The sequence below is a fragment of the Sceloporus undulatus genome, chromosome 5, assembly GCF_019175285.1.
Source record: "Sceloporus undulatus isolate JIND9_A2432 ecotype Alabama chromosome 5, SceUnd_v1.1, whole genome shotgun sequence".
Lineage (NCBI taxonomy): Eukaryota > Metazoa > Chordata > Lepidosauria > Squamata > Phrynosomatidae > Sceloporus > Sceloporus undulatus.
Window position 1 is genome coordinate 121,599,929 of NC_056526.1, and position 23,497 is coordinate 121,623,425.

General features: G+C 39.2%; 1 protein-coding gene across 11 annotated transcripts in view; it reads left to right on the forward strand.

The window, feature by feature from the left end:
* The window catches only part of FIP1L1 (factor interacting with PAPOLA and CPSF1), a 48,183-nt gene that overhangs the window by 4,198 nt on the left and 20,488 nt on the right, over positions 1-23,497 (forward strand). For 4 of the 11 annotated variants that reach the window (XM_042467547.1, XM_042467543.1, XM_042467545.1 and 1 more), the window contains exons 4-12: positions 2,145-2,248; positions 2,924-2,985; positions 4,091-4,198; positions 5,763-5,893; positions 6,182-6,250; positions 9,333-9,442; positions 14,838-14,945; positions 20,082-20,175; positions 22,939-23,095. In XM_042467547.1, coding sequence (XP_042323481.1) covers positions 2,145-2,248; positions 2,924-2,985; positions 4,091-4,198; positions 5,763-5,893; positions 6,182-6,250; positions 9,333-9,442; positions 14,838-14,945; positions 20,082-20,175; positions 22,939-23,095 — 943 coding nt within the window. The remainder of the gene's footprint in view (positions 1-2,144; positions 2,249-2,923; positions 2,986-4,090; positions 4,199-5,762; positions 5,894-6,181; positions 6,251-9,332; positions 9,443-14,837; positions 14,946-20,081; positions 20,176-22,938; positions 23,096-23,497) is intronic. The other 7 variants (XM_042467551.1, XM_042467550.1, XM_042467554.1 and 4 more) reach the window with 3 other exon arrangements.

Here is a 23,497-nt window from a genome sequence, read left to right on the forward strand (position 1 = left end):
AATGGACTTTAGTCAGTGTCCCTCTTCACAGTTGATAATCTTTAGTGTCTGTATTCAGTTAAGCAAGATGATAAATGATCTTTAAAGATTGTTTTGTGAAATTACATTTAGCCTTCAAAGCCTATAGACTCAGACAGCTGCCCTTTTCTGCTCCATTTTTCTCCTCTCTACTATGGTTCTCAATTTCAGAGAGAAGAATGTTTCTGGCATTCAGTTCATAAATGATTCATACATCATTTTAAAACAAATAGAGATAATATCATGATAGATTTAAAATAATAATTAGTGATAAATTTAGTAAGAGAAAAAAACATTTTAGTTTGGTCTCGTCCAGTTGTATAAATTTGGTTTCACTGTCTGATTTGTGTTATGCTACCGAATGTTGTATAATTTTAAAAAAACAACAAAACCAAACCTCTGAAAATGTAAAACTGCAGATTACATAGCAATGTATATAACATAACACCTATACCTGTTTGTTTTGAAGAACTGCAGTAAGATAAGAGATCAGGTTAGAATGGGGAACAGGTGTGCTCAAATGTAACTTTGGCCCGAAACAGACAGGCAAAAAGTGCTGTTCCAGAATGTGGCAGCAGCCAGTCTCAGGGCCATAGCATCTGGTTGCTGCAGTCCCATGCTGATCAGTGCTTGCTTGTGACTGGAGCGGCTCCAAGCCATTTATCTGCTTGAGCGATATGTTTCTGGTCCATTTATATTACTTCCTCTGTTGCTTTTCTCCCCTCTGCATCAAGTTCTACATATTTGTGTTTAAAATGCTTAAAATGGGGAAAGCAATGTGTTAGGATGCAGTTTAAAACAGGGACATGGTTTTGTATGGGGCAAAGAACTACTTTTCTGTACCCGTACTGTGTTCAGATGAGTCTCCTAAAATTACATCTGCCCCACAAAAAATGTCTGCTGTGTATTGTTCTTTGTGAACTTTGGTCCTTAAAAATCAGTTTTAGGATTGACTTTTGGGATTGTTTTAGGGATTGTTTTAATCTGTTCTTAATGCATATTGGTTTTTGAAAGTTTCATTGTAGAGGTGTTTTCATGTTACTAAATAATTTTTATTTGTTTTGAATTGCCTTGTGAAGAAAGCCAAGATAAGTGATAAATACTTTTAATAAATAAATAATAGTTTGAGTTTCTTTTGTGCTTTGTGATTGTACCATACCTGTTCTGTGAACTATTATACCTAATTAAAACAAAGGAAAAGATTAAAATTGAAACTAGGAATCGTTTCAGTTATTGATTTCATATAAATAACTTGTGTAATGATTTTATAAACTACATGGTTAGAAACTTTCTAGTGGAATTTCTGTAGCAAATTTTGTTGATTCCCTCTAATTTATTCATCAGATATTATGATCATATCTTGAGATTTGTGTCTCCTTCCCCCCCTCGCCCCAATTCTTTATGCTGTTCACTAGTTTTGTAACATCTCTGTTCAGGCAGTTCTCTACATTGATATGAGATGAAGGGAATGCATCCTCACACATAAAGAAGAAGTCCTCTTGTTCAGATTGTCACTTTACACAAGTGAAAAGTGATAATGGAAAGGAGCAAGGCTACCCCTACCCCTTCCCTCTTTATGTATTTACTTAAAGTAGGTAACATAAGCGATATATAGTGCTAATGTAAGAAGTGAGGCTATTGTACAATGAAGGTTTCTTTCCATACCTATCGTAAGTCTGTGACAAAGTCCCAATTGACTGAAGTGGTATAACAATATGGTTCATACAGACTCTGTGTCAATGAGAAGAATAATTTGACCTTCAAGATATTGTTGGACTACATTTCCCAACAATCCTAGTCTCAGTGGTAAGGAATGCTGAGAGTTAATTCCCACCCTTTATATGTATGTATTATATAGAAAACCTGGCATGGTCAAGCTAGCCACATGTATGTTTTTTCTTAGTTTTTTAAATACTTATGTTTTATCTCAAATAATTAATTCTGCTTAAATTTTTATATTTTAATTGTCTTAAGAGCTATATATGCTAACCAAAATATTAAAAGCATAACACAAAATTATAAAAAATAGCTTTTCCCCTCAAATTTGATCTTGCCAGTGAATATTAATTTGATCTTGGTAGTCACATTATTCCATTCAATTCCTAATAATTATCTTTGCTTTGTAGAAAGTGACAGAGGCTGAAGATGATAGTGACAGTGACAGTGATGATGATGAGGATGATGTGCAGGTCACTATAGGAGATATAAAAACAGGAGCTCCACAATATGGGTAAGTTGCATGCTGGTGAAACATTTGAGTTTCAAAGTACAATGGTAATGATTCAACTAGTGTTGAGGTAATAGTTGCTTTCAGGCAAAGAAAAATGTGTGTTGGAAGTGGGTTGTGAGGTAGTGGATCCAGTTTCTCTATTTTCATCTTTTTGGTTATCTGTACAGGTTTATCTAGACAAATGGACTCCAGACTTTCCCATCCTCTTGCCTCAGGATATGTCAAACTAACTCCTATCATCCCTGCCAAATTGGATTGGTGAACAGGGATGCTGTCCAACAGAACATGGGAACCCAACATTGGGAAGGGACTAACCACTTACGTGTGCCTTTTTATCAACCTGTTATAAGAGGAGACATACACAATGCCAAATGGAATCTTCTTTGTAGATATCACATTTTTCCAAGTTAATAGTTTTTAAAAATTCAAATAATTACACACAATAAAGCTTTCAAATGTAATATCTCGATCAGTAATCATTGTTAAGGTAGTTTTGAGCAGGTACTCTGATGCCACTGGGTTCCTCAAATGCTGTGTGTTCTTATTTTGAAATACATAATGCCGTTTTTAAGACTTTAGATTTTATTTCCTATATGCACAAGAAGCATTAAATAGTAGCAAGAAATTGAAGCTGATGTCTTTTTCTCCGTTTAATGTACGAATGTTAATTTTTAGATATGGAGCAGCACCTGTGAATCTCAATATTAAGGCAGGAGGACGATCTTATGGATCTTCTGGTAAGCATCTTCTGTGATCCCATGAACAAAAAACAAAACAAAACATGCAGCAGTTTGTAATGAATATCCCATTCATGGCAGTGCAACAGAAAAAGAATTGGAAAAATGATCATATGTTTACCCATGATTTATTTTTTTATTTCTGATGCTGAAAATGCTTATTTTATCCTTTTGAGTCTCATAAGAGTACAAGGCAAATTGTAATTCTATCCTCACAGGAATGAGTCTTGCAACAAATAAGCTATTTTGAGAGGTGCAGCTAGTGCCCTACTGAAAGTCATATCTGAGATCTCCACTGATCCTTTTCAGCAATCTAATGTTTATTATTAAACGTTCAGTTAAAATTATATGCAAGTTACTTCATGTTACTCTTAATGTTTTTCTTTTTTCTTTGTGGTAGCTGGATAGGTCACTGTTTCTTACACAGTGGGACCTCAGTATCTGAGGATTTAAGCATCTGTGGCTGGCAAGCCTGCGTTGTCACCAGTAGCAGCACGTGCATGCAGCCATGCTGCCATTGGGGACAATTGCACTGAAAACCCTCCTCTTCCTTTCTCAGCAGAGAAGGGCCTGAACATCCTAACAGTGGGTAGCTCAGAGGCAGAGGCTGGAGCTCTGTCACCCAGAGGAAGCTGGGGCTTGGGTCTCTGAGCCTTGAGGTTCTGTCCCAGGTGTTGGGTTTGGGTGTGAGGGAGGGGTCCCCAAGACCCAGCCTCGGCTCCTTCTGGAGAACAGTGCTCTAGCCTCTGCCTCTGAACCACCCCTGAAGCCAAGCTTGGGGCAGATGCCTTGGAGAGAGAGGAAGGAAGGAAGAGGGAGAGATGTAGGAAAGGAAGGGAGAGAGAAAGCTAGGAAGGAAGGAAGAGGGAAGGTGGAGGGAGGAGTTCAGTGTAGATGTCCCTAATGGCGGGGCAGCCACGTGGCCATGCCACCATTAGGGAAAATAGGACTTGAGCATCTGCAGATTTTGGTATCTGTGGAGGGGGGCAGTCTGGAATGGATCCCCCGTGGATACCGAGGGCTTAACTTTGGAATTCTTAATAATATGACTTCTTGGATACACTCAAAATCAATATATTATTAATATATTATCACTTCTTGTTAGGAGCAAAAGTCAAAGGTGTTGATCTTGATGCACCAGGAAGCATTAATGGTGTTCCACTATTAGAAGTTGATTTGGATTCCTTTGAGGATAAACCTTGGAGAAAACCAGGTAAGGCATTTTGCACTGAATTTTATATCACAGTAGAAAATTGAATAGTTAATCAGAAATGTAGCCTTTCTTTGTAGTAAATGAGAAATCAAGCCCTTATTTGACTGGTGCAATGTTCACTACTGCAGAAAATAATATGAACACAGACATATGGTTGAGAAGCTGTATCACTAGTCCCCGTAAATAAATGAAGGTTATATATTAATGAGATAGTTTAATTTTGCTTTGACAATTTGCCGCTACACTTTTTACAATTTTCCCAACAGCTGATTAACTTCCGAACAGCTTTGATTACACACACACACACAAACACACACAATCACAATATCCTGCTAGTGTCCCAAAAGTGGTATTAAAAATGGCACACAAAAACAGCAAATAAAATAGCACAAGTATATCTGTATAGAAATAAAGAATTATAGTATGTATCAGGACTAAAATTGTTATTTAAAAGTTGTTGTTTTTATGGCATATTAAAATACTGGCCATAATTCTCTGTGGGCTAATTTAGCATGCACAACTAGTTACAAGTAATTAGTTACATATATGCAACTTAATTATATGTATAACTAAGTAGTGACTCACTCAAACTACCCAAATCTACCATACTGGGCTTCAGCTGCACTTGTGGAAGGAGTTCTGTCCTCCTAGCAAATTGGTGACATTTGGATGCAAATGGGTGATATTTCTACCCTTCTCTTGCCAGTCAGCAAGGTAACAATATAAAAGTGTGACAAGGGTCCTTCTTCTGATTTTCACAACTTCATCTAGTTGTACCCTGATCACCAGCAAAAGAGACCTCGTTCTCTTAGTGCAGCTGATGTCCAGTAAAAAGGGTGGGGGGACAGTTAAGATCATTGTGTTAGTGCCATGATCGTGATTATGTATGGACAATGGATACAGATAATTTATGGATGCATAACTCTTAGTTTAGACAACCATGTGATTCTGAATTCTGGCCATACATTGTAATACTGAAACAAAGGCTCAAAATAGATGGGCCAAATAAAGCAGCTTCTGGCCACTTTGGGGGCATGACATTTAGATGATGCAAGCCCCCAAAGTGACCTGAGGCCATGGCAAGGCTGTGTCTACCCTTTCCAAGAGTGAATTTAATTCAGGCTGTGCGGTCCTGGGCTGATCATGGCTGGAGGGGCCAGAGGCTGCTCCTTGCTACCCGTCTGCTTCACTCCACTGAAATGATATTATTAAAACACAGTTGAATTAATGATGATTAAAAATACAGAAATAAAAAGTACAACACCTAAAGAACTTAAAAGTCCTTTTTGATTTACTATTGGAAAAAATTCTGGTTTATTGCTATTTTTGTTTAACAAGTAGTGCTTGGCCAAGTGGTTTTGCCCTTTGAACATGAGCACCTTATTGTTACTAGTGGCTATAGGAACTAAAGCAGTAGAATGTCCTATACTTTTTAGAATAGTTCATCAGCTGTTTTTCACTTCTAAAATCAGCAGCTAGGAAACTTGGTGGTGGACTGGATTCTTTTCCCTTCTCCTATCCCAGTTGCATTTAACTTGTAGAATGTTTGGTTCCCCCTCTTAAGGTGCTGATCTCTCAGATTATTTCAATTATGGATTTAATGAAGACACCTGGAAAGCATACTGTGAAAAACAAAAGAGGATACGAATGGGACTTGAAATTTTACCTGTTACCTCAACTACAAATAAAATTACGGTAATGAATAGAATCACTGGTTACCAGATTACAGAAGTACATTTCCTTCTAAAGTTGAAATAGTGTTGTATCCAAAGTGAGTGTTAGAAGCCTTTGTGTGGTTCAAAAGTTCATACCCTTCCTTCCTATTCCTGTCATCCAGCAACTGCACTCCATTTCTTTGTTGGCCTTTGTGTTAATAGTGTGGAACCACCAAGCTACAATCAGCTTGTAACCTGTTGTTAGTTGTACTGTAGCCCATCAGTCCATAATGTGGTGTTTTAATGGGCAATGTGTTATTTAACTTAGGCCGAAGACATTGCTATCGAAGTAACACCAGGGACAGAGATTCCAGATGGCACATACAATCTTTTTAAGGTGAATGTTGGTAAACTTTCCTTAGTCACTCTAATTACTGTTTGCCATACCACTTCCAAGATTTCAGTGTAAACACAAGTGGACATAGTTATTTTTCCAAGTTTTTAAAATGTATTCTTCACATTTTGTGCATGCAGAATTTTGTGTTTTACCTTTGCTGCTAAAAGCCTGTGACTTGATGGCCTAATGTACTAATGATTGCTCTGGCAGTTGTTTACGGTCTTGTATGCTGCATCCTTTAAGATGAATTGCAACTTCACAAAAATGTTGATGTTCAGTGTATCTTTTTTTCTGTGTAGTATTCAAGTAACAAAATACATCAGAATATAATTAGAACTGTTTGAAATGATGTCTCTTTCTTTCTCTGACCTAAATCATGAATGGCTGATTTTTATATACTTGAAAGTCCACCTTCTTTCTAGGCAATTGTCTGATGGCTGGAACAATCTGTTCCCTCATTTGCATCATAAAATTGACATGCAAGGACAAAGCAGCCACATATCATGGCCATGGTTGGACAGCCATCTCTGATTGTTGGTGACCTTTCATCTTTGATAGGCATGAGGGACAGAGGAATAGAAGCATTTAGAAGGCCAGGGAAACATGAACTTTGACTTTCTAGTGGGCCTTAGAGGTATTAGAAGCAGGAATGCCAAAGGACAGTGATAATGTTTAATTCTTTCCTTTCATGAAGTGAAAGAATCTTCTCATCTCTGGTATATGGAGAACTGAGGGAAGGGGAAGAATCACTTGCTTCATGGTGGATGAAGGGCACCTGTTAAGATATGAGCATCATTGGCATTGGCCCAAGTAAAAGCTTTGCATCAAGGGAATATATGCTCTTATTTATATAGTGAAAGAAGATGGGTGGAGACTTGCTGAGGAATCAGTATATTCCCAAAATGGCATGGAGAAATAATCCACTCACTTGTGGGTTATTCCACACCATCTGATGAGGCGGGGTTTTGAGTTCTTTCCATTGTGACCATTGAAACTCCATCCCCTCCTGTCCAGTTTTTTTTTCTGCCTTGCTAACCAGACATGAATTCCCTTCCTTAGTCTTAGTCCTTTTCTTTTTAAAACAGATGCAAGAGCGGTGTGGTAAAACTTAGCATGAACGATACATAGAAGTTCATTGCTTTTCCAGTGATGGAAGGAAAGCATCCGGAAGTGGGTTGTTCTTCCTCATCACTCCAGTAGGCAGGACTTCTAGTGAAACTTGAAACATTATGAACTTATTTTTTGTCAGGGTCAGGGGACTTACTGGTTTACTTTGAATCATACACTGTTATATGAATTGGCTTAATTTTTTCTTTCTCCCTTTTGTAGTGAATGATGCTATATTAGTCTTGTATAATTAAGATTATGGAGAGATGTAAATGTAGTGACTCAATCAATGTATAGCCTCTATGTTAATTGTGCATAATAAACAGTTGTAGATGCAGAAATTTTGGATAGGAAGCCATCAGCTAACCTTTCTAATATATTGGATACATGACAACTATTTGAAGCAAAATGTAGACTAAACTGATGTCATGATGATGATAATTTGAAGTTTGGTTCTCCTAATTCATTCCCTGTAATATGTTTTTTTTTTAAATCATACACTTCTATCGGGCTCAGTATCGCATTTAAACCTTAAAGTCATTCTGAGCAATGGTGCCTTGCTCAAGGCCACCTAACAAATTCCATAATTCAGAAAATTACTTCCCTGTATTCCAGTCCAGAACCCTGACCACTAAAGTGTATATGAACAGATATGAGGGATCCCTGAACCAATTCCATGGTGCAATTATCTAGACAAGTGTTGTTTGTCATCAGTGTTAATTGGTGAGATTGTGAAGACTACACATACTTTAACTGTGAAAGTCTTATTCTGAGCATATATACCACTGAGTTCTGCCTCTTCCTGCCTTAATTTGCAGTGTAAACAGTTGAAAGTAGTTGTACAGCATTGGGAGTGTTCCCCCAGCATCATTACCTTGGTGGTACTTTTTCTTGCCTCAGGAAATTTGCTAACTGTAACCTTGTCTGTTATATGAAGGGTTTTATCACTGGTTTATCTAAGAACAGTAAGCTATTCCTTTGTTTCACATGAGGAGGAATTTTCTTAGCAAATGAAAAGCTGATTTTTTTTAAAAAAATGTTAATGATTCAGCATACAAGACAATTTCATGAAGACATCAGGATTTTTCCATCATTGCTTAACTATGACGTTTTATGGCCTCTCTCATGCGGCCAACTACCATCATAGGCCTGGTACAGACAGGCAAAAAGCCCCATCCTGCAGGCGGGGTGAGGGCTACCTTCAGAGCCCTTCCTGTGCTGCCCATCGCACCATCTTGGCACGCAGCCTTTCAGACGGTGCATGCTATGATGACATCCCTTTGATGCAGCACCCAAACAGTGCTGTGCCAAAGGGGCATCATCCAGCCCCCCCCCCCCCCCTTACGGCAGTATCTGTGGCCACCTTCTTTTCGGGCCAAAAGGAGCTGGATAAAACGGTTCCTTTTTGTGCTCTGTGGAGGCTGGATTGGTGCCACTGCATGAATTTGCTGCAGCACTGTTCTGGGGCAGAAAGGGGTGGCATCTCACTGCCCCTTCTTGTCTGTCTGTACCGGCCATAATCTCAAAAGGTGATGGTCAGATTTAATAATGACTATTATGGCAGTTCCACTTTGCCTTTGATGACACAATGAAACTTTTCAAAAGTAGAAACGATATGACTTGCTCTTTCCTGATTGTTAGAACTCTTTATAAGTTCACTGTATAATCATTTTTAGTTTTTGTCCATCTTCCACACTGAAAAATTATGGATTGTTGAAAATGTTATGTTGGCTGCAGCAAAATAGAACCCTTTTTGGGGATTCAGAGAGCTACTGTGTGTTCTTGTGCTGGGTACACCTAGTGGATTATTTGATGTCATGAACTTTGGAACCAGGGAACAATATTCCTGTGTAAGATGAATAGTCATACTCCTTTAGAAATTGTAGGTTTCATCTCCCCCCCCCCCCAATATTTTCTTGGGAATTACCCTTTAGTCTAGATGAGAGAATGCTAATGAAAACAATTTATTCTGAAGGTGCAGCAGGGCAGAACTGGAAACATGGAGAAAGAAATATCACTTCCACCAACCAAACCTGACTTTACATCTCCCCCACCCTTATTCAAGACAGGAATCCCATCAAACAGGTCAGTTGGACCTTCATATTTTCATACAGCTGTACAGAAAAAAAAGGACACTGTGTCACCGGCACCCTTTATAAAAATTGAGCTGCATAAATGCTTGCCACCTTCCTCTCATGTTGCCTTTTCTACGATTCAGACTGGAAAGCTACACATAACTGAAGTGCAGATGTATATAAAATAATGCTACCTGAAAAAAATGAAAGACAGTTTATCACAGTTTTAAATAGTCAGTGAAAGTAATATGGACATTTATAAGATTGAGTTTAATGCATCTGAACTAGTTAGGCACAAATAAGGCTGCCATGAGTCTTAGACTTTAGTGTTTCCTTTTTCCTTTCTTGTTCAGGCATGTAGAAGAGATCAGAAGCTTTCACATCTGTTTTTATTAACCTCATGTTGTCATTAAGCTAGATGATCTTTGAAACAAACCAAATGCAAATAATGGGCCTTGAAGTTGGCTTTTTAAATTAAAGTGTTGTTACGATGTTACTGTTTAGGGTTCCCCAAGCCTGAAGGCGATGTGTTAGGTCACTGTGACTTGTATCCACCAAAATAAATTATGTAAATAAATAAATGCTATAGTCAAAAACCAAAAACAGAGGGACATAGTTTACTGGGACACCCAACTTGCCAAAGTGGGTTGTTGCTTATGCCAGGACTGGATATGAGCAAATGTTTCAGTGGATGAGTAATTAATTTCCTAATATTTGGCAAACCATTGTTTGCTGTAGCATCAGAACCAGGAAGCTGTGATTTGCACAGTTCTCTCAGACTAAGATTAAACCAAGTTTTGATCCCAGTTTCCAAAGTTTGCTCATTGAGAATTAGTGCTGAAGCATGGTTTTACAAAAACCCAGGAAGTTAGTAGTCAGATGGAGAAGGGAGGAACATGACAGAATCATTAAGCACCTGATTCAACATATTACTGAAGATAGGTAATTTAAATATGTTCAGAAAGGGAAGCAACATGATTTCATTTGCATGTGTTAGCTAAAGCAGAAGATTATTTATATTCCCCTTACACTATTATGTACAGTTGGCCCTCCATATCAGCAGGCTAGCCATTCATGGATAAGAGCATCCATGGTTGGCCCTGCCCCATTATCCTCAATGGCAGCGCATGCACAGAGTGTAATAGGACATGATGTTCAGCTATGTTTTGTATCCTTGGGTGGGATCTGAAACAGAACCCTTGTGGATACAAAGGGCTGACTGTATACATTTTCTAGTGTTTGAATGCTAACTTGTAAACAGTGTATTTCATACTATTACTTGGACGGATAGGCAGCAGATACAGCTCTGTGTAAGAAATCTTGTCTACCAGTATAACCTTACTTTTCGTTTGTTTGTTTGTTTTTAAATTAATTATATATTGTAGCTGAATTGGATGGGTTTGTGGTAGTATATATTTAGGGCACTGGTTGCATCACATATATTTGAAAATTTTGCTTGAAACTTCAGAAACAAGTTAGTTTTTAATGTTTTTTGTGTCCAAAACAGTATTAAATGATAAGCAACAGTAGCGGCAATAGTTGGCACCAATGCTTGGTCAGTCAGCTGCTCAGGCCCCACCACTTTGCTGGGTCCTACTAACATAGAATCGTAGAGTTGTAAGAGACTACAAGGGCCATCCAGTCCAACCCTCTGCCATGCAGGAAATCTCAATCAAAGCATCCCTGACATATGGCCATCCAGCCTCTCTTTAAAGACCTCTAAGGAAGGAGTCTCCAATAAACTTTGAAGGAGTGTGTTCCACTGTTGAGCAGTCTTTACTGTCAGAAAGTTCCTCCTAATGTTGAGGTGGAATCTCTTTTCCTGTAGCATGCAACCATTGTTCCGTGTCTTGATCTAGATACTATACTTCTATTGATGCAGCCTAAAATTGCATTGGCCTTTTTAGCTGCCTCATCACACTGTTGACTCATGTTCAACTTGTGGTCTACTTGGACTCCTAGATCCCTTTCACATGTAGTCTTCTTAAGCTAGGTGTCCCTCATCCTATATCTATGCATTGGGTGTGTTTCTCATGTTCATTGCTCACCTTCATCTCACTCTCATGTAGACAGCAGTAGATGTTATTGCCTGCTTAATAACATCTACAACACTGTTACCTGGCTTTCTGTCTGTCAAATAGGAAGTTGTTAGCATTGATGAGAAAGAAGGTGAGGAACAATAGTGTTTGAGGAGATAGGAGAAGTTGAGCTTGTGTTTTTTGGGTCTGAGAGATTGTTTGGCTGTGCTGCTCAGAGACTTGTGTGGGTATTTTTGTTGGTTTGAAACCATGTGCTATCACTGAGCACATTTTCTTAAGGAGTAGGGTTTCTACTCAGTAACTAACTTGGTTGGGTGTGGAGCTAGCAGCCACTAGCTCTATATGGCAGCTGCCTCAGTCTTTGGAGCTCAGCAAATAAGAGGAGCAAAACAGGCTCACTCTCGTTTTTTTCTGGGTATTTGTGGGGGACTTTGAGGGAGAGGCCTGGAAAGCTGTGCTGCTGTTTGTACAGGTTGACAAGCATGGATAGTGACAGAGTTGTTGCAGTGACTTGCAACATCTGTACTATGTTTTCTTGCCAGAGGACCTACAAAGCTATACTTGCAAAGCAGTTGCCTTGTTGGAAGAGAACATGCAGCAGCATGAGGCCCATGTATCTACACTGACTTATTAGAGATGATGGACCTTTTTTGGAAAGAGTGGAGTAGACTCCCTTGGAATGAGATGCTTTGCTGAGGGTGATTCCAAAACACAGGAGGCTGATTTATTTGGAAGAATGTGACATATAAATGCAGAATGGTCAAGAACCATGTTTCAAGTTTGGAGCTAAATAATTGATTCCAAGCTTCCCCCTTAATCAGTGATTATAAGGCATAAGAGGACAATAGCCTCTTAGAAGACATGGAGGATTCAGTGAATGGAAGGACACCTGTCAGTTTTCAGAAGAGGAAGAGACTTGTGGTTTTAGTAAGTTATTCTTTGTTGAAAGAAACAGAAACCACAGTTTGTGAGCCTGATAAGATGTTCGGAGTGATGTACTTTCTTCCAGGAAAAAGAATCCATGATGTAACAGAGAGACTAACACAACCCAACAAAGCCACCAACTTTTACCTCTTCTTTCTAATTCATTTTGGAACAAATGATACTGCAACATACAACCTTGACTGGGGAGCAAGCTAAAGAATCTTTGGCACAGGTTGTTGTTTTATCCCTCCTTCCTGTTGAAGGACCTGTCCCAGGAAGTGGGAGAACAATATTGGAAGTGAACAACTGGCTCTACAAATTATGCTGTCATGAAATATTTGGACCAAAGACAGTAGAGTTTCAGGCAAATAATAGTAGGAGGGCAAATGCTGTCCTTGTCTTCAGAAAAGGGAAAAAAGAGGACCTAGCAACTACCAACCAGTAATCTGGACATTAGTAGCAGGGAAGGTTCTAGAAGAGATAATTAAATAGTCAGTATATACACACTTAGAGAGGAGTGCAGTGATTACTAAGAGCTAGCATTGATTTCTCAAAAACCAGCTATGCCAAACTAATCTTGTCTCTTTTGATAGTTAAAAGCTTGATAGAGCAAGGGAGCACTGGATATAGCATATCTTGATTTCATTAAGATTTTTGAACATGAACCAATGCTTTCATGTTACAAGAGAAGTTAGAAGAAATATTAGGAAGAATGTCCTTACTATAAGAACTGTTTGATAGTGAAATAAACTGATTGCTTCTTTGTAGGTCTTTAAATAGAAGTTGAGTGGGCATCTTTTAAGAGTGTATCAGTTGTGTATGCCTCCATGATAGTGGATTGGATGAGATGGGTCTTGCAGCTTCTTCTTACTCTATGATTCTGTGAGCCCTCATAAATCTGAAGCCAACAATGCCCATTGGAGGGATTTGATTCAGAGATAATGTGTGCACTTGTGAAAAATTGTCAGGTTCTTCAGGTGGGGGTAACGGTGGTTTTTCCTTTCAAAAAGCAGTTTTAAAATAGTTAAGTGCAGATAATTTACAATGAAATGCCAGTTGTGTTTTTTTCATTTGATTTACTTGTTAATAAGCTCTTACGTTTAATTTTTATTACTAAGAAAAAACTTAAATCCACAGTTGGCAAGTCTGCGAATAACGAGGTCCTCCTGTGCTTTACACATGTTGTCAATTTCTTAGGATCAGTATTTGTAGAGACAAGGAAAAGATATACCATGACTTTTCACAAGAAATGGCTGGAAATGTATCTTATGGAAGTAGTAGGGAATATCTGTTTAAGTGAAGTTGCACCGTTGTGTGCTTGTACAGTGTAGTTAAATGAGTTATAGAGTCACCAGTGATAACTCCACTCTTTAATCACTTCTGTCTTTCTATGAAATGATTTAAGAGATAAATGAATAAACCTTTGAAATAGATTTATGTAGTATATTCTTGCTTGCTTCATTAATATTTTATGCATACTGTCTCAGACTGTATAGCTGCCATTCAGAATAACTAGGCTGAAAAAAACTTATTGTTGTAGTCAAGTATGATTTTGACTAAACCTTTAAAGGTAAAATCTCTTTATAAATGATGGCTAGACTCCTTATTTAGGGCTCAAACAGACAGGCCAAAAGGGCCGCCGTCGGACTGTATTGGGAGATATGGTGTTTAGACACCCCCGAATGCAGCCAGAAGCCACACTATGGCTGCCCCAATCTTGAAGAACCGGGAAAAAAGATGGTCCCATCATGGTCCTTTTAGGCCGTCAGTTTCACCCCTAAGAAACAGTTGGTAAACGTGCTTACACAGAAATATTTTAGTGTTTGTGTTGTAATACTCCTCTGTTGGTTTCTCCATTCTTTTTTGAAAGAATACAAAGTTTGCTGTTAGTTTTATTGCCCAGTTCACAAGCAGAAGTGTTTAGATGAACATTGTTACATAAAATATAGATGCAGTCTGACCTCAGTATCTGTGGGATCGGTAACCACGTTTTCACTTACATCTGGGGGGAAAAGATCCTTCTAGCCATCTGGGGTTCCTTCAGTGATCAGTTCTGTGGTCACCCTCCAGCAGAAATATAGTGTTCACCATTACTCATGGTTCTTGCTATCTGCAGTAAGTCTGGAATCATATCCCCCATGGATATGGGGGTCGGACTGTATTTAGGCTTACATCTCAAACAGTTCTGTATATTTAGTCCATAGAGTCAAAATACTTATAAATAGATTAAAATGAAATTAAAATGAGATTGCTAAAGGATATTGAATATGTTTATATTGTAAATATATTGATATTGTGTTTAGTCTCAGTAGAACTGATGCTTTCAGTTAGTATCCTAAGATGTTATGGGTAGGGCATATCTAAGGGGGAAGAAAAGAATCTCAAGAATAGGGAAGGATAGAAACATAAGAAAAGAAAGACCTAGAAAATTTATCTCACCAGAAACAGCGCCTCTTCTCAGTCGCAGACAAGCACTGCAGCCAGAAAAGCCAGTTCAGGCATCGGGAAGTGGCAGGAGCGATATGGGAGGGCTGAGTCGCCTGAGTTAAGGTAAGAAGTTTTAATGGACTTAAACCTTTTTGAATTATGATATTTCTCTTTTTTTCTTCATCAGCTGGGTATACTTACACGAGGCTATAATAAAGAATAGAATTCTTAACTAACGCAAATATGGTACTCCAATTTGTGACACACACCCCATCTTTTTTTTAAGCATAAATATAGTTCAAATTAATAACTTTACCTGGAAGTGGGGCATATGTATAAATGAAGCATACTTTAAATGCAGTTTAAAAATATTAATTAATTTTAACAAGGTCAAGTATGTTTAGTTATGTGAACTCCTGGGAGGAAAATGAAAATCCTGGAGAAAAGGATTTCCTCCCCCATTTTAAAAAAGATTTTTACAGCATAATTGGATTTGGAATATTCTCTTTTCATGTGATTAATAAAATATTTATTACAAGATGACCTTATATTTACTTATCTCATGTTATTTTAAAAGAAATATGTAGTGTGCTGGGAAAGGAAGGCTATACGCTGTCTCACATCATTACAATTCTTGATCTTTGTTTCTTTTTCTCAGTTTTTCTGAGAAAGTGAGTGCTTCATGTTTTTTGGCATTTAGGAGGACTAACGGAGACAAAGTGTTTTATTTTAACTAAGGTTTATGGTTTATGTGTTTGTGTTGGTGTTTGTTTTTGTTTTGCCTGCTTCTCATAATTGGCAGAACCAAAGAGGCTCCTTATATTTCAGGTATTCCTTACAGTTCAGGATTTTTTTGTTGCAAATGTAGCTCTCTTTGCAACAGAAAATAACATTTTATGAAGTGAATTCAATTTGTAATTTCCAAATAAACTGTATTTTAGTACCTCAAACTTAACCATTTGCCATCTAATCAATTTTGTCTTATAGCAGCCCTATGAAGTAATGCCCTCTTAAGAATGCTCTGCTCAGGGCCATGCACATTCTTGCAATTTGAGGGCCCTGGCTTCCTTTGTTGAGTTAGTCTATCTGTAATTCAGTCTTCATGTTTTCCTTCAGCTTTCCATTTTACTAGGCAATATTTTTTTTTCAATAGCTCACATTGTTTCATTATGTGTCTAAAAGATGATAGCCTCAGTTTAATCATTTTGGCCTTTAGTTCAGGCTTGATTTGGGGTCTGTGGTATACATAGAATCTCATCTAGAGCAACATTTCAGAACCAAGTTATACATAATGCATTTTATGTTCCTGAAGTAAAATAGTGATTTTTAGTTGTCATGGCTAAATTTATTTAAAATTTCAAAAAAGAAATTCTGCCACAAAATGAGGGGGGGCGGGAGCAATTCCCTCACCTCCACAGTTTCACAACATCTGAAGAATTGACATCTCTAAGTAGGTTTATTCTTCTGCTTTAATTTGGTTAGTTTGGTTAGAAATTCAGCATATGCTGAAAGCTGCACCAGAAGAGCTTGTTGCATGCCCCAGAAGAACTAATGGGGCGCGCACCACACAGGCATGAGCCCCATTACTTCCTATGGGGCTTCAGCATAGCTGATTTCCCCTTACGCGAAGGGATCCAGAACAGATCCCCGTGTAAGGGGAGGGCGCACTGTACTATATCCCTTTTAGAAATCCTGTATGTACTGTACTCAAGTATAAGTCTAGAAATTTAGTTTTAAAAATTAAGCCAAAAAAACCTGAGTTGACTTATCCACGGGTTTATGTAAGTACCTTACCTTAACCCACACCCACACCCAGCATATGAGCCCTGGTGGCACAGTGGTTAAATGCCTGTACTGTAGCCACTCACTCACAAACCATAAGGTTGTGAGTTCAATACCAGCGAAATGGCTCAAGCTTGACTCAGGCTTGCATCCTTCCAAGGTCGCTAAAATGAGTACCCAGATTGTTGGGCCAATTAGCTTATACTTTGTAAACCGCTTAGGGAGTGCTTAAGTCCACCAATAAGCGGTACAGTGGTACCTCGGGATACGAAATACCCAGGTTACGAAATTTTCGGGATACGAAAAAATCCCATAGGAAATCATTGTTCCGGGTTACGAATGTTTTTTCGGGATACGAAGAAAATTTTTGGTGCTTTTTCCGGCTTTTTCGCACGAAACGCAGCTTTTCCCCATTAGCGCCTATGGCAATTCGGCTTACGAAGGGTTTTCGGGTTACGAAAGCGGCCGCGGAACGAATTACTTTCGTAACCCGAGGCACCACTGTATAGAATTGTACTTGCTGTTGCTACACACACACACACACACACACACACCCATCCCCCGGTGAAAGGCAAGAGTTTAATCTGCCCTGGAAGCACTTGACCCCCTTCTACTCTCATCTGTCCAGCCTTCTTTGATATTTTTTTTCCTTTGCTTCATCCTTTACATCCTTCATTACATGCCCCTAAGCTTTAACCCTCAACCTTTCCACAGGTCATATCAAAATCTGTAATTTTGGCCCCCGAACCTGTCCTCGACTTATATACAAGGTCAACTTAAAGTCGAGTACATATGGTAGGTGTTGCCTACCAAGCCCATACACATTTTGATCCCCTGGAATTTTCCTAGTTTCCCAGGTCAGGAGCAATGCTAGACCTGGGTTGTGTTTGCCAGACGTGAGAAGATCAGCTACTGTAATTAGCCTGATGAGTTAAATTGTGGATCCCTGAATTATAATCATCACTACATAGATGTTAGCTTTTTTTCCAGCTTGACATAGAATGACATTTGTGGAAAATCAGCAATGGTGTGGTTGTGGCTATAGGCTTGAATATTCTCCGGGCAAGATACAAGATGTTGGTTTTAACTTTTAAAGCCCTACATGGCTTGGGTCCAGACTACATGCGGGAGCGCCTCCTTTCATATAATTCACTCTGCACACTTCAGTCCTCTGGGAAGAATCTGCTGCAACCTAAGAAGACTAGGAGCTTTTCATCTGCTGCTCCCAGGCTCTGGAATGACCTGCCGGACAAGATCTGTCATCTTACCACCTTGGAAGCCTTTAAAAAGGCAATCAAGACGGATCTCTTCCAGCAGGCCTTCCCAGATCAGCCTCCTTGACCTGCATCCCCCTGCCACTGCAATGCCTGCTGCAATTCTGTCCTTACTTTTTGCTCTGCAGAGTAGGGTTTACAGTTGATAAAGATGTCCCCCCCATCTAAAATGGTTACCTTTTTTTTTACATGATTGTGTTCTTCTACTACTTTTAGCTTGTCTGTTGCATGCTTACTTGAAATTGTATTGAAAATTTTAAGGACTTTGCATTTTGAGTTGTGTCTTCAACTATGCTTCCTTTAGCTCATGGGATGTGAACTGTAACCATTTGTTTAGAAGCTACCCAACAAATAAGGTCATGAGTTTGTTTTCCTCCTGTGTGTTCCCTCAGGGAGTTTCTTTCAACAGATTTGGAAAGCCTTCTGCTCTCAGTGCATCAAAATCATTTCCAATTGAAATATAACTGCCCATTTAAAAATGGTTCTTTTCAGCTTCTTGTCCTGTCTTTCTATGAAGCACAACTTAGTTGCATCCTAGTATGAGAGTATGTGTAAGCAGCAGTTAAAACTGAATCTTTTCAGAGACACATTGGGAGCAGTGATAGTGTGACTTATGGCACTCCACTAGCTGCAAAGAATGTGTGACCTCTGAGCTCTTTCCATATTACCATACTATACTCTTATAGTGCTGTTATCCCACTTTTACTACTCTGGCTGCCTCCTGTTGCATTCTGAGGCTTGTAGTTCAGTGAGGCCTAAAAGCTCTCTGACTAAGGATTCTAAACTGCAAATCCCAGAATGCAACAGGCAGCCAGAGCAGTTAAAATGGAATAGCAGTGCTATAAGAGTGTAGTGCAGTAATTTTGTCTCGTTACAGACCGCCCAAAAGGGGCGGTCTCAGGCCACTACCTGTTGCAGCGTGGAGGAGCCGCAGCAGCCAAACCGTGCTACTCCTCCGCACTGCAAAAAAGGAGTGCGAAAATCGCGCTCCTTCCGGCAACCCGGAAGAGACGTCGCAAGTGCCAAAGCGCGCACTCGTGACGTCTCTTCCGGGTTCGGACGTGCGGACGCAGAGCGTCTGCTGCGTCAAGATGGCGGCGCCCATCTGTATAGGGTGCCGCTATCTTGACGTATCGGTTACGAGCGAGGGGTAAGGCGCGTCTGGAAGCGCCGCCCCTCGCACGTAATTGCGGCGCAAGGACGGCGCCTCTTAGGCCCGTCTATAACGTGCCATAGTCTGTACCATTTCTTCCAGTGGAACACCAGTAGAATTAGGTACTTAACAGTATTAGTTGTTGAGCTTATGGTAATACATTATATGTAGAATGGGTAAACAGTTTCATCAGTACATAGGAAGCTGCCATAAACTAACAAAAACCTTTGGTCCATGTAGATTAGTATTTTAAACTGACTGACTGTGGGGTAAGAGGCAGGATTCTTCCATAACCTTACCTCGAGATGGTAGTATAGTCTGGTGGTCTCCTATTGAGGTGTTAATCAAGGCTAAGCTTACTTAGTTTTTGAAATCAAAGGAGTTTTGTCGCATTCAAAGTGGAATGGCGGTATATAAAACTACCCTTTTATTCTCTTTGTTCTTTCTTCATTACTTAATATTAGCAGGTTTGGTTTTACCACTTCCACCTCCACCACCTCCATTTCAAGTTTTGCTTTTCAGTAAAATCTCAAATACATCTTAGATCTGAATAGGTCTTAAACACTCCCCCCCCCATATTATTAATATTCTTAGTTGAAGACATTTTACATATGGTAAAAAGGTCAGGGTAAAAGTATTCCGTGTTGACAAGGTTGTCAAGTCATGTCTGACTATAAGGGGTGGTGCTAAACCGAAGAGCCAGTGTTGTCAGAAACTACTCTGTGATCATGTGGCCAGCATGATTGCACAAAATGCTATTTACCTTCCCACCTATTTATCTACTTGCATTTGCATGCTTTCCAACTGCAAAGTTGGCATCTTATGTTTAAAACCAAAGATCAGAATGTTTGACATATCATCTCTTGGAGGAAAATTTTGTTACCTTTTCCTTTATTTTTCCTAATTAAAATCATTCTGAATCCCATTAATACTTAAATGTATTGTATTGAAAAATATTTTTCTGAGTATTCTTCCTTATTATTTTTCTGTTCATGTGTAAAGCACCAATGTATACTGTTTTTCTCAGAAATACACATATTTCTTTTTCAGAAGGCTTTCTGGCACTATAGATGTAATTGGACAGACCATCACAATCAGTCGAGTAGAAGGAAGACGGCGTGCCAATGAAGACAGCAACATACAGGTTTCATGTTTCCTTTTTACATGCTTAGTAGCATTCATTTTGACCTTAGCATAAGGTTATATTTAGAATTTGGTTTCAGTTACACTTTTTTTTATAACCTAGGGCTCCAGCTAAAATTTAATTTTCATTTCTGCTTATATGCATGCAGTTATGTTTCTCTGTGTTTCTGCTCCCTGACAGATCAGGAACATGTATGTTTTGCGTATATCAGTAGGCACATCTCTGAATTACAGTCAGACTTTAGAGTTTAAGAAATGGAGACCAAACATTGCTTTTTTTCAGCCCAGTATGTCTTGCTAAGTGCCATTCATTATATACACACCTAGCAGTGATTCATTGAGTCTGCAGTTTCCATTCTGAAACTAGATTTAATAACAAAGCACATGTCCATAACAACTGGTGATTTATTTATTTTTTGTGAGGAGAGAACTTTCCAATTTATTTGTAGGCTCTACTGTTTGAGCAAGTATTTGCTCTTTAACTAGCCATGTTAGTCTCTTCCAGCATAAAAAGAAGGAAGAAAGGGGAAGAGAAAAAAGAAAAGAAGTGTGGCAGCACCTTTAATACTACTATATATATACTCATGTATAAGTCTAGAAATTTTATTCAGAACATTTGCCAATAAAACCTGGGTTGACCTATCCATGGGCTAATGTAAGTACAGTAGGCCCTCCACTTCCACAGGTTTAACATTCATGGATTTGATTATTCATGAGTTTGTCTGCAGCATGGCCAGGAAGAATGCATGTGTGCTCCTCCCTCCCAGGCCTTTCTCCTCAGGAAAAAAAGCCCAGGAGGGAAGGATCAGCTGGGAAGGGTGTGCTCATGCCTCTCCCCTCTCTGTGCTTTGGCCAGCTTGCCTCAGCTGACCAAAGCATGAGGGGAGAGGAGCATGCGTGCGTGCCCCTCCTGCCTTCCCCCGTGTTTGGCCAGCCTTCCTCACGGGGCAAAAGCAGGAGGGGGAGAGGAGCACATGGGCGTGCCCCTCCCTCTTTCTCCCACATATTCACGATTTTCCTACTTTCACAGGGGTCTTGCACCCCTAACCCCCATGGATGTGGAGGACAGGCCATACTGTATTTTAACTATTTTTTTTTTAAAAAGGAGCCATCCCCTTCTCTTACTAGAGTAGTGAAAGGCGAGAGCTTAATCCATACCAGGAGCCAAGAAAAGGAGTACCAACCCCCTCTACTCTCTCCACTTCTGACTTTTTTGAATGCCTGTGTGGGAAAACAGCAGCGGTGGCAGCTCTTTGGCGTTTCCCCTCAAAAAAGTTCTGGGAAGAATCAGGCTTGAAGATTTGAATAAGACATTTGTGTATGTTTGTCAGCTTTTCTCAGTTAAAAACACTAGATAGTTATCACATTAAAGTTAAAGTTATAATAATTTAATTTAGCCACCATTTTTTTTTGCTTTGCCTTTACATCCTTTTTGAAATGTGTGCCTTTTCTTAACCCTGCCCTGCACCTAATCACCCCCACACACATCGCACAGCCACTATTCCTCATCCATCCATCCTTTAGGATGAGAACAAACAGTTATGCATGCAGGAATTTTGTAAGTTCTTTGGCATCATTTTCCTTTGCTGCATCCTTTATATCCACTGTTACATGCCCCTGAATTTTACCTTTGACTTACCCATGGGTCATATCAACATCCATAATTTTCGCCCTGAAACCTATCCTTGATTTTATACGTGAGGTCGACCTATTGTCACATGTCTATGGTAAGTGCTTTTTATTTTCCCATGAGGTTTTGAGGATATAAAGCCCTTCCTGAAGAACTAGTTAGTTTTAAAGATGCTGCCACATTTCCCAACAGATAAGGTGCTGAACAGCTTGGGTTGTGCACCTCCCATTCACTCCAGGTAGGCAGGGAAAACAAAAAACCTTTCAGTATCCCCATGTGGGAAGGGTCAGCCCTAGAAGGTCAATCTTTTTCCTGCCTATTGTTCTAACAGGAGATTTTTTTCTGCTCTGCTTTATGGTTTGCAGCTCCAGTTCTTACCATCTCTTACATCTTACAACTCCTTCTTTCCTTTCCCCCTCTTCTATTTTTTTTTAAAACCTGAATTTTCTGCCTCCCTTTAAATTTGACAGCTTGACTTTAAATTTCCTGGACTTTGCCCAATTGCCACATGGCTAGAGGAGGAGGGGCCAGATACCCTCCCCATACCATTTTAACTAAGGACAGAAACAACAAAATGCAGGCATCTTACATCTCTAATTTTGCTCCTGTTTGGTATGTAACATCTTGCCTGATGAAGAAGCCAATGGCACTTCGAAAGCTTGCAATAAGTATCTTCAGGGTTGGAAAGGGCAGCCAAGCTCCACACAGATAACACAGAGAGTATTGCCAGTAGGCTACGTCTCAAAAAACAGTTAACCCCCCCTCTTGCCTAGGAAGAGAACTGCTTGTCTGGGGGACTAAATAAGGCTATGGAAAAGTTCTTAGAAATAGAAGTGGGTATGAATTTTCTAATCATGCTAGTCATTGACAGAAAAACAAAATCCACACTTGGACACTACTTATTATTGACAACAAGCAAAGTGTCACAAATAAGTACATAATTATTGGTGTCATGTTATACTGATGTACTTCGCTTAAATTAGGCCAAGAAGCTTATGCTTTAACATTTAATGTTAGAAGATAAATGCTTACATTTCTTAGGTTTAAAATGCCTTTACTTTTTATTTCATAAGGGAAAATGCATTTTTCTTACTTTTTCTAAAATACAGATTTATCACTGGTTCTGTTTTGTAGGTTCTTTCCGAACGCTCCAATACTGATGTGGACAGCAATTTTTCCAAGCCCCCTCCATTTTTTCCTCCAGGAGCTCCTCCTACTCATCTTCCACCACCTCCTTTTCTTCCACCACCACCATCTGTCAGTACTGCTCCCCCTCTGATTCCTCCGCCAGGTAAAAAATGGGGGGAATAATACCTTACTTTTGTGGTGATTTTATTTTAGTGGTTTTGTCCAAACATGAAATTGCATTTTTGATATTCTGTAAATTACTACATTAATTCCCAAAGGTTTGAATAAAAAGCTATATTTTAATTTGCTGCCTAAAAGAAACCAGTGTTGATGCCAACTGAGCCTCCAAAGGGGGAAGACAATCCATAAATTGGGCACCACTGCGGAGAAGGCCTGCATATCCCTATGTGATATAACATTCCTACTGGTGTGTGACAGAGCAGCGAAAACAAAATATATGTTTTATAAGTAGTTAATTTCATCGATCCTGATTTGATTCTACTGTAAAAACAAAAAGCTAATTCTTCCTCATGTTCTCTGTGGCTGCATCTGCACTACAGAAATC